We start from the raw sequence: 12,899 nt of genomic DNA on the forward strand, positions 1-12,899 counted from the left end.
CATGCCCGTCGATGGTCGTCCAATCAAACGCAGCGGTCCCATCAACCCGTACATCACACGGATCTCCCTGCCATTAATCCTGAATGCCCAGTTTTACACGCTCTTCCTGCCATTAATCCTCAAAAATAGAGTAAAAAATATAGTATGCAAATAAAGTCAAACAATATAGTATGCAAATAATGTCTCTATCTTGAAAAAACAAGCCACTCCATCCAAGATCCAATTTCTAAATAGAGTTACACACTCAATAAATAATCCATTACAATAAAGTATCATACACCATAATGGTTATCCAGGAAAATATTGACCACGATCCTCCATTGTAGTATCATCAATACCTGCACATATAATGAGCTAGTTATAAAATTAATTTACAAGTAAAAGAATCATTATTGATTGAAGTTCAATTCATAATGTTTTTACAAGTAAAAGACTCATTATTGATTGAAGTTCAATTCATAATGGTTTTACAAGTAAAAGAGTCATTATTGATTGAAGTTCAATTCATCATTTTTTTCCCGATCATTTAAAGCTGCAATAACATGCATATTTAACATGTCAACTTAAATAAAATTAATTTAGAAGTTAAAGATCCAAAATTTGATTGAAATTTAATTTTCAATTTTCTTACCATCTCTAGTTTGCATTGCATCATTGTTGTTGTTTGGTTAAGATCCGTAGGAAAGGGCAACATATGTTCTTCATGTATTTGTTGTTCATTTAAAACTGCAAAAACATGCACATCAACTTAGATAAAATGTTCAACTGTAAAGCCACATTATGTAATTAATATGAAGAATATTATATTATTTAATACCTGGATTGGCTTGTCGAAATGTCTAAGTGGGGATAACATTGGCCATTGATGGTTGATCTCCACAGATTTTATCTAGTTTGTTTGAATAAGGACATAAAAGTTATTAGACATATGAATTGAGTATTTTTTTATAGAATTAATAAATACATTTAATAGTTAAAAAATTACCATCTATATGGTCTATTTCATCTGTTATTGTTTGGTTTAGATCAATGGAAAAAGGTAATCGATGTCATCGAGTATTTGCTTGATCATCCAAACCTACAATAACATATGTTTAATATATGAAATAAAAATAAGACATTGCTATGTAAATTACCAAAATACTTTATAATAAATGTACTCACTTTGTTGTTATGATAATAAGACTTTCTTCTTGTATCGCTATGCTTGAGCGATTAGTGACCTTCTTTTTCTTCTTCTTTCTACATCCTATAGAGGGGAATTGGAAATTTTCACACTCCACTCTTTTGTTCAAGTCTTGAGAAATGACATTATGTCTTTGATGAATAGAATGACGTTTGTGCATTTTACTTGGACTAAACCATGGTGGCATTTGTTTGATAGGCATGTTCTCTGACCTAGGGTTTGGTGTAAATTTGGAAGAAAGAGATGCATCAATATCTTTTCTAAATCTCTCAACACATTCACTGAAAATATTTCTTTCATTTGCTCTTGTTGGTAAATTTTGGAGTAATGAATTCAAATAATGAACAAAATTTTGAAATTTATCAGAGGAAGCATCAAATGAATTCCAATCATCTGTATTATAAAAAAAATGTGATTAAGTAAAAAAATAATTAAAAGAATTTAAATATTTGATTATAAAATGATGATTTAGAATTTTACCCATTCTTTGGTCTTCACCAATGACAACTCCAAACACATCTTGATCTTCTAATTGAACACAACTATCTGCATTTGAAATAAGAATTACTTAATTTTGATAACCATAAAATTATTTAATATTTAATTGTAAAGACAATATCAACATTACCTGTAGTGATATTTTCATGAATAAGACTCCCTCTAACATCGTGGTCATCATCAACCAATAGAGTGACACCTTCTGTAACTTAATAAGATTAATCTAGTTAGTTTTGAGAAAAAATATAATAATCATTAAAAATATGAATATTAAACTTATATCTCAAATGGACCTTACCAATACCTTGATCTTGCTCATTTGTTTTGTTTCTCCTTAGAAGATCTAAAATCTTCAACACATGTTTGCATGTGTTTCCTCTTTTCGCCCACTCACAATCACACACATAAAAATCAGGTCCAAATTTTCTTACAAAATACCATTTGGTTGGATCAGTTTGGCTTCTCATCTTATATGTGTTATGGAGAAGATCATATGGATGACAATCTGCATTTGGTATTTTTTTTAATCTTTCTAATGCAGTTATGTAATATCGTTCCTTTTTGAAGTTTGTTAGAAACCCAGATAGCTGCAAATATCTTTTATTTTTATAGAAGGGCTCTACCCTATGAAGAAGTACATAGATAAGCCAGTCCATTCTCCTTGTACATTTCTTAGCACGATCACTTAAATGGTGACTCTTGATATGGAAGTGGTACGATTCTATGGAAGCATTAGTTTCTTGATTTGCATGAGGAAAGCTTCGAAAGTTTTTGGCCCACATTGCTAAACAAACAAATATAATCATGTCAAATAAAAATCAACTAAAATGATGTAAATACATAGAAACCATAATGAATAATTTGGTGAACTTACCAATACGCCTCTCATCATGACACCAAGTTTTTTGAAAGTAATCAATAATTTTTTTTTCTTCTTTGAAATCTTCCATGAATTTTTTTATCGACTGAGTAATAATGCCTTCATCATCACTCTTTGTGTACATTATTTCACCCAATCTATTGAACATACTTGTTGCAATATCCTTATTGTTGACATACCTAAATTATAAAAAAAATCACTTAGATATGATTTTGCACTATGTAATATTCGACATATTTTAATTAAAGATTGACTTACCTATACACATTCTTCAACCATGCCCTTCGCACATGCCAAATACATAAAAGTATCTGACAATTAAAGGATAATCTACAAGTTACATTATAAAAGTTCATAAGTAACATTCAAACTAAATATTAAGTAATTAAAATGGGTTGAAGTTATTTTAAATTAAAAAAAAAATTTAAGTCAATAAAAACCTGATTGCCTCAATCTCAGCACTAGCATCATCTGTCATGAATGCATTGACATGCCAATCTTCTTTACTCTGTTTTCCTCTTTTATAAACCTCTGTAAGCCATTCATTTATATCCTCAACTTTATTTCTTGAGGATATGGCCCATGCAATAGGTATGCTGACCTCTTGTTCATCGAATACAAGCAATGTATATAACTCATACTGCACATGAATAAACTATATCAATAAATAAAAGATATCTATGAAGAAATACATATAAAAGAAGTATCAAAGATTAATTTAAGATACATAAATATGGGCAACATTATTTTACTTACACCATATTTATTTGTTGAGAATGTGGAATCCATTGCAATGATTGAGTTATGTGAATGTTTCACCATCATTTCTCGCATCCATGGTGTTTGAATGCCCATGATAAATGGAATATTTTCCACATTTTTTGGTCTTTTATAGTAGAAAAAATTATCTTTCCCCTCTACAAGCCACAAGCTTACACTTTTTGCATCATCTTCATTTTTTTGAGATCGAAGGGAGCGTACTCTTTTCCATGCATTCAACACATCTTTTCTCAACAAACATGTGTCCCTCTTCTTCATCAATTTAGTCAAACCATGATCTAAGTAGTGTTGCTCACATATTGTGCCAATCCCCACACCCATTAGTAATAAGGTTTCAATATACGATTTACACTCATTTGATAATCTTGGTGCAAAATTGCTTCTTGGACCACTAGAAGGATCATCCTTTCCATGACAAAATTCACCATTAGCATCACAATGGGTAAATTCATTGTATGTAATAATAGCAACATCTGGTCTACCATACATAACCCCGACAAGAAAATGAGCCTGACAACCCCTTTTTTGGATGAACTTCCTTATCCTTTTCTTTTTTCTAATTTTTTCTCTATTGTCCCCGGGGCCAAAAGCACACCAATAACTGTTTATAAATTTCCAAAAAATATATATTAATTGACATAATAAATGAAAAATATAAATTGTGACATGTTCAATTATTATACTAAATAAAGGCAAACCTTGAATATGTCTTGGTAGTGTGATCAGTAGGATTATTTGAATTTGACTCTCTATGCTTCTTGCGTACAAAGTTTGTCTCTGTGATATCCAACAAACCTTCTCCTTTGACAAAGTGAGGGAGCCTTTCAAGAGGGATTGCAGCACATAAGTCCATTTGACCACCAACTCCAATAGGTGTCCATTCAAGGTCATCACTTGAGAAATGATTTCCCTGGTTTGGAATATCTTGGACACCTAGTTCGATAAGTGATTTCCATTTGTTGTTTTTGTTTTTACCCATTCTGAATAATATTAAGATAGTTAGTGACCCTCTATCTTATTCAAATGTGTTGGAACAATTATATTAATTTTTCTAATCACTCCATAACACAATTCTCTTTGCCTTAGTGTTCACACTTTCTTTTGAGTTTCAAAATAATATTAGAATGAAATTCAATGACATGTTGCAAAAATCATAGAAATAGAAACCATAAAAAATAATTTACTAATATTGAAATTATAGAAATATCATTAAATCCTCGATAATATAAAATTTCATATATATTTTGGTTCAAAGGTATGTTTGACATTTTGTTACAAGTGGATGTAAGATATTTTGTTTCATAGTTTTCTTTTTGTGTAATTTAGTAATGAGTGGCATGTACATATGGACTCTACTTTTCTTATTTTCTTTTAGGTTTAACACTTTTTTTTTTTAATTTTAAATTTTTGAATAAAATTTGACTATCAAAGATGAAGGGTGATGTTTAATGTCTCCATGTAAATGGTTTTGATCAAATGTGTTGATATTATGTATATATTGTTTTGTGGGATATAATGATGGTAGGATATGAGGTTATGTTGTGGATGTAAATGTAATGTTATTAATCTGTGTGTAATGGGGGATGTTGGATGTATATGATATGATAAGAAGTTATGACACACACACACACACACACACACACACACACACACACACACACATATATAAACGATGGTTTGACCTAAGATGCATACTATGATGGGTCTAAACCTAGGAGATAAATGTTTATGGCGGTTTCAACCTAATTTGCACAAAGAATAATAATTGAAGTGTATAAGGATGCAAACATAAGATGTTATGCTGTCTATATCCTAAGATATGGATGCCAATGAATACATGATGCCCTTTTGATAGGACAAACAGATGGCAACAATATGAATTGTGATCAAACCTACGATATGGATGTCTATAATGATGTGAACAAGTTATGATATGACATTTCAAAAACAAGAGTAAGTTGGATTAAATGAAAAATGAAAAATTATTATTAATGTTGAATATCTTACATCCGCTTGTAACAAAATATCAAACAAACCTTTGAACCTTTGAACCACAATATATGAAATTCTACATAATTTACTAATATTGAAATTATAGAAATATCATTAAATTCTCGATAATATAGAATTTCATATATTGTGGTTCAAAGGTTCAAAGGTTTGTTTGATATTTTGTTACAAGCAGATGTAAGATATTTTGTTTCATTTTTTTTCCTTTTGTGTGGTTTAGTAATGAGTAGCACGTGCCTATGGACTCTACTTTTCTTATTTTATTTTAGGTTTTTCATTTTTTCATTTTTTTAGTTATTTTTGGATAAAATTTGACTATCCAAGATGAAGGATAATGTTTGATCATGTCTACATGTAAATGGTTTTGATTAAATGTGGTGATATATATGTGATGGTTTGACCTAGGAGATAAATGTTTATGGAGGTTTCTGCCTATTTTGCAAAAAGAATAATAATGGAAGTCTATAAGGATGCAAACATAACATGTTATGATGTCTATATCTTAGATATGGAGGCCAATGAATACGTGATGAATACATGTTTTGATCAAGTTATGATATGACACTTCGAAGACAAGAGTAAGTTGGATTAAATGACAAATTAAAAACATACAATTTATAAGACATCAAACTAAAAAATTAACCAAACCATTGAACTCCTTATAAAAAAATTAACATTTTTTTTTAAAAATTCATAGAAAATGGGGTTATTACATGAAAGATAATGCATTTTAAAGATTGAAGAAGAAAGCTACTATGGACAAACTTACCTGATTTTTGGTGTGCAATATGTAGAGATGGCCTTACTTCACCAGGTCTGATTTGGAAATAACTTTTAATTGCCTACAAATATTTAAAAATATAATTGATTAGTAATTTAAAATTCATTAACATAAGTTTAAACAATAATTAATCATTAAAAAAATAAGTGTAAACAAAAGTCAAATAATAAAAATACAAAAATTATTATATAAGATATATATTTAACAATAATGAAAAATCTATGAAACCAAGAACCTGTGTCAATTCTGAATCTCCATTTTCAATAGCTTATTTCATATTTAACGAATTAGCAAAAAAAACACTCAGCCATTCAGATTAAATCTCCATTTTCAATAGCTTATTTCATATTTGACGAATTAGCAGAAAAAACACTCAGCCATTTAGATTTAAACATTGGAGCTAGCCTTTAAAATGGAAAATAGCTTAGTTTTTCATATTTACAGAATTGCAAACATTGGCAACGTAAAATGTAGTCTAAAATTACACACCTACCGTGGTTTACGATGACTGGGATAATATGTTTTTGAACTAAGGAACCATTTTTCATCAATCGACTCTATCTTCTGGTTGTCCGAGTCTCCATTGTTGCTTGTTTGCCAAAATCTGTGGAAGAATGGGGGATTTTTTTGCCGCTCCGAGTCCATTTGGAGGGGGGAATTTACACGCGTAGTGCATTAACGAAAGAGTAGGTAAACATGGTGTTGAGGATTAATGGCAGGAAGAGCGCGTAAAACCGGGCGTTCAGGATTAATGGCAGGGAGATCAGTGTGATGTATGGGTTGATGGGACCGTTGCATTTGATTGGACGACCATCGAAGGGCGTGATGGCATGGCATGGCATGGGGGGGATCGGATGGAGAAGGCATGGCAGCGGGCCATTTTGTCCGTTGCGTAGCCATTGCCTTTTATCTCTTCCTCTCCCCCCTCTATCTTGATCTATACTTTTATTCCTCTCCCCCTCTATTTTGATCTCTACTTTTATCTACTCTAAACTAACCACACTATTTGGAGGAACTTGATGCTTCATGTCTAATTTAATCAACCTTCATATTTATATAAAGATGATTGAAATTCTTAATCAAATTATTAAAAAAAACAAAACAAGATTAGTAGAAAACTTTGTATCTCATTCATTCATGACTAATTTATTATTGCTGCTTCTTTTTTTTTAATTTAAATCTGAAGTTGTGAACAACATTCTAATCATTTATGCTACAAGATTTTCCTTTTTTTGATCTAATTTGTTTGTTGTAATTGTATTGTCATAATTTAATAAATTGTTTATTTTTATTTTTTTTTAGAGGAAAGCTTTTTAGACGACATGATCAATAGTAAAATAGTAATGTGTGGTTGGATATGGGCCACATAGTAGTGAATAGGTTGAAATTTGGCACTAAACGTTCACCGTACTCTCACCATGTAATTAAATAATAATAAAAAAATTGGCACTAAGCATTGTCAGACACGAAAAAAAATAAATTAATAATGCGATTTGATTAAATCCGAAATGAAATGAAATGCGCCGAAATTAAGTTTAACGAGCCGACAATCCTATCTTGATGTGGAGCAGTCTGCAATCCATTTTTATTATTCTGGTGGAGAGCGTGTTGATTTGCGGCGCTTGAAATGGCTTGTATGTCGAGCTGTACAGGAATAGGAACTCTCACCAAGCTTAATGCACCGGACCACACTTCTTCCCATTGTAAGCTACTGAAATTTTAACACATTAATTTCAATGACATGAGAAGATTTTTTCAAAATATGTTTTTATTAATTCGCGCAAGAAATATCTTTTCCGAAATGACATGAACTGGATATTTTGTAAATTTGCCGAACCGATATTTTTTTGATTAAATTCCCTTTAGAGAGTATTGGCTTGCTGTAATTTGTTGTGCATCAACCGTTCATTGGCATTCCGTGTTCGTTTGTTCAAATCTCCATGCCTTTTTTGATGCCAACAAATGGGAATAATTGGGAAATTGGGGTTTACTTTGAAAATAATAGTTGGGATTTTTTTGTGATTTATTGTGCCTGAAGCACCCTGGTAGATTGAGCAAGGATGATAACGAAATTAGTGAAGCTGCTGGATGATAATTTTTAATTCATGTATTGTTCTTTTCACCCTAACACTTATCTATCATGCTTGGATGCATAGTCCCATTATTCTATTTAGGTCACTTGTTGATATTAATATAATTTCTTTCGTTTTGGTTGAAGAAAGTCAATGTCTGTGAGAGTACGAGAACTGGTTGGGTTTAGTGAATGTGTAGCAAAATCGTAGCTCACCAGCCATTAGTTGAAGGTGAAAATGATTCATTGATAAAACTGTCATACTATTACATAGATTCCTCCTTTATTTTAACGGTTAGATATCCCCTTGTGGGGTGCCCTTCGACTTATATGCTGCAAACTGGGGTTACCTCTATCTTCTATATCACCCAGGACTTGCACCGGTATCGTATGTTGGGGGCATGCCAAACCCAAAATTACATTTTGCAATTTATCCAATTCAACATTCAACATTTCTAGATTTTAAGCACGTAACATGGCTTACTGAGGATTTGACAGGTTTCCACAATAAAAGCCCCAATGATTTACCACTTGAGCTCATGTCATTTGACTATATATTTCTTATTATTTTTCTCGTTTCTCTGGATCTTCTTTAAATCTCTTTTGGGGACTTGCAAAGCTTAACTCAGTCAAGTGAAGGATTGATTGAACTAGTAATATCCCCTACTCTAATTGCCTCAAATTAAATGCTACAAACGCAAATTCAGGAGATTAGGGTTAAGGGAATTACTTGTAATAATTATCTTTCCAACAACTTCTTGACTTTTAAGCCCTGCAATCATCACATATAATACACAAGTGCATTTATATATATATTTATATATAGTTAATGCTGTCAATCAGAACATGTAAATCAAATGAGGTTCTCTTCTCCCTTTTATATCTCATCGTTGAGGGAGTCGCTACTTTTCCTTTCATGTCTTTTGACTTTTCATTAACTTAATTAATTTGTAATTAACCATATTTAATTATATTATTTTATATTTTAATTTTTTTTATTAATATTTTAATTTTATTATTATCATTTATTATTAAATTCTATTTCAAAGCGGGGATATTACAGAAGTCCTTGCAGGAGATAATTTTATGGAGGATGTCTCATTTGGAGAAGTTGATTCTTATATGATGCAGCGATTAATAACGTTAAGCAGTTGCTTAAATACCTACAATGCTCTTGCCATATCTTATGGTTGTTTGTTCTAAAATTGTTTTATACTTTGATTTTTCTAATGAGGACTTGAGATTTTTATTGTCAATGGTGGTCTGTCCAAATATTATCCTATTTCTCTAATCTATACCTAGATATAACCACAAGATGGACCTTTCTGCAGTAACTTGGTATGAAGTGGATGAGATTGAGACTTTGTCTTAAGCACTAGTATTCTCAAATAAATCATCATATTGTTTTCTATTGAATTTTTGCAGGCATTCGTGACAACTATCGCACGAATTCTCATGTTATACAATTTGGGTTGAGGCATGGTCAGCAATTCCGGTGTCGGAGGGGTGCACTTCGTGTGAAAAGTTTATTTGGCGGAAAAAAGGAAAGTAATGAGAATCCTGATGAGGCAGCCAAGAAGGTATGTATTAAATCAGGTGTAATAGTAAAGTATCTATATCAAGGAGATTTTGGTGTTGCATTTTCATGGATTTATTTTTCTTTGATCCTTTGATAACGTGGGTTCAGTCCATATGTGACAATTCAAAGATTATCATTTTAAACTACCGATGTTCTTTGCTAAAATAAATAGCACAATTTGGAGATATAAGATGCATTACATGAAAAATTTGACAAGCAAGAGGACATATTTGATATTTTTTGACTTCCCAAGAGGGAATAAACTCCGTGTGCATAAAAAATTATAAGAAAAATATTGAATATAGCCCAAAACCAAAGAAATCAACTCTCTTTGAACTGCTAAGTGAAATATAATATAATAATATCTAAGATAGTATCAATTGCGAGAAAGTTATGATAATTTTGTTTTTTTGGCCATGATTTGTTGTGTGATAAGAAGTTCTCTGGTTTTTTGTCTTGTCGCTGTCCTTATAATGTGTTTCTAAAATAATATAATATATGAGTTTTTCTGTTTGCAAATAGAAAAAATGCAGACGCAAGAAATGAGGAAAGTTAGTGGCAATTTTGGAAGTGATTGTTATTGATCAATTTTCCAGGTTCAAATAGTTTTGCCAAAAATGTGTTACACTACTGACAATAAAGTATGAAATAAATGTAATGGTTTTTGAAAACAATTTTCTACAGTCACACATAGGAGTCATTCAACTTGGATTTGCAGATTCCAACTGATTGTGTAGTTAGGTGTGCCCATAAAAGGGAGCCTGAATATTTATTACCGTATGACACAGAGCTTATTGTACTTTATTTACTTGAATTTTAACAAGATTGTTGAATTTGAAGTTACTAGTAGGCAGGGAAATTTTCTCCATTTGGCTGCAGTATTGCTGTGTCTGATCCAAAAAAATGGATCAAAGTTGCATGATCTGGGCTCAGTTCATTCCTTTTCCATTTGAGAGGTTGTCTAAGGACTATGGTTGTGTGCGTTTCCTCCATAGGACATTTTTTGATACCATGATGTTTGTACTTAGGTTAAAGGTAGCCTTGGGATGATTGGGAGCATCACAAAGAGGTCAGGAAGATGGTGATCAGATGTCAAAATCAAGAGAAAAATGAATGGTGTTGAAACTGCAGGTTCTTAGCTGGAGTTTAGACATCGTCCGCTGTGGGCTTGTGGCATTTTCGATCCAAATTGGACAAAGAGTGGAAGTTGAAGGGTTACTCCTTTTCAATTCACATTCCAATTTTAGATCTTACTTTTGTTGCTAATAATGGACATGGGAAAGGCACAAGAACACTTTTAATTCATTGTGCAAGGGTTGGCTTTATTCTGCCTTCATATGGATCAAGTTTTGACTATTGCAAGAGGAAGAACAGGGTTCCATGGTGCAGAAACCATTTTCAGGTGTTTGGAGCTCATTGAACTCATTTTATAGGTTCCAATTCATCCTAGTGACATTGTAAACACTTTTAATTGACTGGATAATAGCGGCACGAGGAGAAGAATCTTGCTCTTCTGGTGTTTTCTTCTCTTTTGAGGGTTTCTCCTGGTGTAGTTGCATGTTCAATCTCTTTTTTGGTTCTGTTTTGCACTTGTATGATATTTTATCTTGCGTTCCATGTATTTTTGCAGTATTGAACATATTAAACTAAACTGATAGGCAATTCAAAACTAGTTTAAGTATTAAGAAGGTATTGGGTGGAGTTGACAAGCAAATATTTTTAGTTGGTGGTTGCCAGTAATGTGTCTCCAATATTTGATAGGTCAAGTGGTATCAGAGTAGGGTATTTGTTATCCCTGCAAGTGTGTGACTGATATAACAAGACTTTTGACTTGTTTCACACTCTAAAAAGTCAAGTGGAAGTGAGAATTTGGTCCCTTTTGAGCTGGAAATTGGCACAAAAGAGTGGAATAGCACAGCAAGATAGATGACAAGAGATATGGATAGAGAAGTGTATGACGATGAGGCATAGTTTAGGAGGTTGGAAAATGATGTTGGTATTTCCCACTCATTTGAAAAGATAGACCAGAAAGTATTATGCTTGACTTAACTGAGAAACTGGGTATCACAAAAGAGGAAGAAGAGGAAAAAGAAGAACCTGTTAGAACTGATAAAGGTCAAGGAGAGTTACCATATGGTGGTTTCTTCAAGGCTGAGTCAAATATCAATATTCAGTGCATTGATGGAGAAATGAGTGCAAGGAAATTAGAACAATGGGTATCTCAAATGGAGGCATATTTTAGCCTACACAAAATGTCTTCACATTATACCTTAACAGTTTGATCCATTTAATTGGTCTACTTTTGCATGTTACTGCAGTTTCTAGCCATGAGGTATTCAGCTTGCAATACTAATGTAGTTAGCAGTGAGTGTGAGGATACACTTATAGGAATTCAACATTATTTTATATAACAGAAAAGAAATGCAGAAAAATTAAGTATATGCTGGGCAGAATTTCTTAATCGTCTAGTCACTAGTGATGTGCACAAGATTTAACTGGAGAGTTCTCTTTCTCCTCCTCTTTATGCCTGAAGTCCAGAAGACTAGAAGGTTTACACTCTATAAATCATTGACTGATTGACAAACACTAGAAGTTTAAAATTTTGGCTACAAATTCTAAAGGAAAGAGGCCCATAGATATCTATTATCTAAGTATTGCTGCTTTAATTTGAGTATTATATTCTATATAAGGTGGAGGTTTACTTACTTTTTATCCTTAATTTATTGACAATCATAAGAGAGACATGTAAAACTTTGACTACAAATGCTAATAGAAAAAAGCCCACAAATGTTTGTTGGTTCTTTCATTTGATTATTGACTTTTATCTTAGCATTTTTGTGTGGTCTAAGATTAATGGCTTGATATATTGTTCAAGTTTTTTGCACCGTTTAAGGTTGTTTCATATTTCATTATTCTTTAGAGCTATATTCATTCAAGCTCTTCTATTCTTACATATGTTCCATGGTGTGTCTGGATGGGCACTACAGGAAAATCAGGGACATGTTTTGGAAATGGGAAAGGAAGAGAGGCCTTTTTTTTGGTGGGTGCGAGACAGTATGGGATGTCTATATAAATATAGGGAAATTTCACTATTCATATAATGAAGTATTCATC

General features: G+C 32.1%; 2 protein-coding genes across 3 annotated transcripts in view; one reads left to right on the forward strand and one right to left on the reverse strand.

The window, feature by feature from the left end:
• Window positions 1-288: 288 nt before the first annotated feature.
• Window positions 289-4,323, reverse strand: LOC131858789 (uncharacterized). The gene is made up of 10 exons (XM_059212239.1): window positions 4,043-4,323; window positions 3,321-3,945; window positions 3,005-3,204; window positions 2,823-2,894; window positions 2,559-2,743; window positions 1,989-2,468; window positions 1,815-1,892; window positions 1,667-1,732; window positions 1,352-1,579; window positions 289-338 (listed from the first exon to the last, which is right to left on the reverse strand). The coding sequence occupies exons 1-10, from the start codon at window positions 4,321-4,323 to the stop codon at window positions 289-291; spliced, it is 2,265 nt and encodes a 754-aa protein (XP_059068222.1).
• Window positions 4,324-7,650: 3,327 nt separating this feature from the next.
• Window positions 7,651-12,899, forward strand: part of LOC131072556 (nucleoid-associated protein At2g24020, chloroplastic) — a 38,037-nt gene continuing 32,788 nt past the window's right edge. The window contains exons 1-2 of one of the 2 annotated variants that reach the window (XM_058008735.2): window positions 7,651-7,838; window positions 9,632-9,786. In XM_058008735.2, the coding sequence (XP_057864718.1) occupies window positions 7,763-7,838; window positions 9,632-9,786 (231 nt within the window). In that variant the 5' untranslated portion in view covers window positions 7,651-7,762. The remainder of the gene's footprint in view (window positions 7,839-9,631; window positions 9,787-12,899) is intronic. The other variant, XM_058008736.2, reaches the window with a different exon arrangement.

The sequence above is a fragment of the Cryptomeria japonica genome, chromosome 10, assembly GCF_030272615.1.
Source record: "Cryptomeria japonica chromosome 10, Sugi_1.0, whole genome shotgun sequence".
Lineage (NCBI taxonomy): Eukaryota > Viridiplantae > Streptophyta > Pinopsida > Cupressales > Cupressaceae > Cryptomeria > Cryptomeria japonica.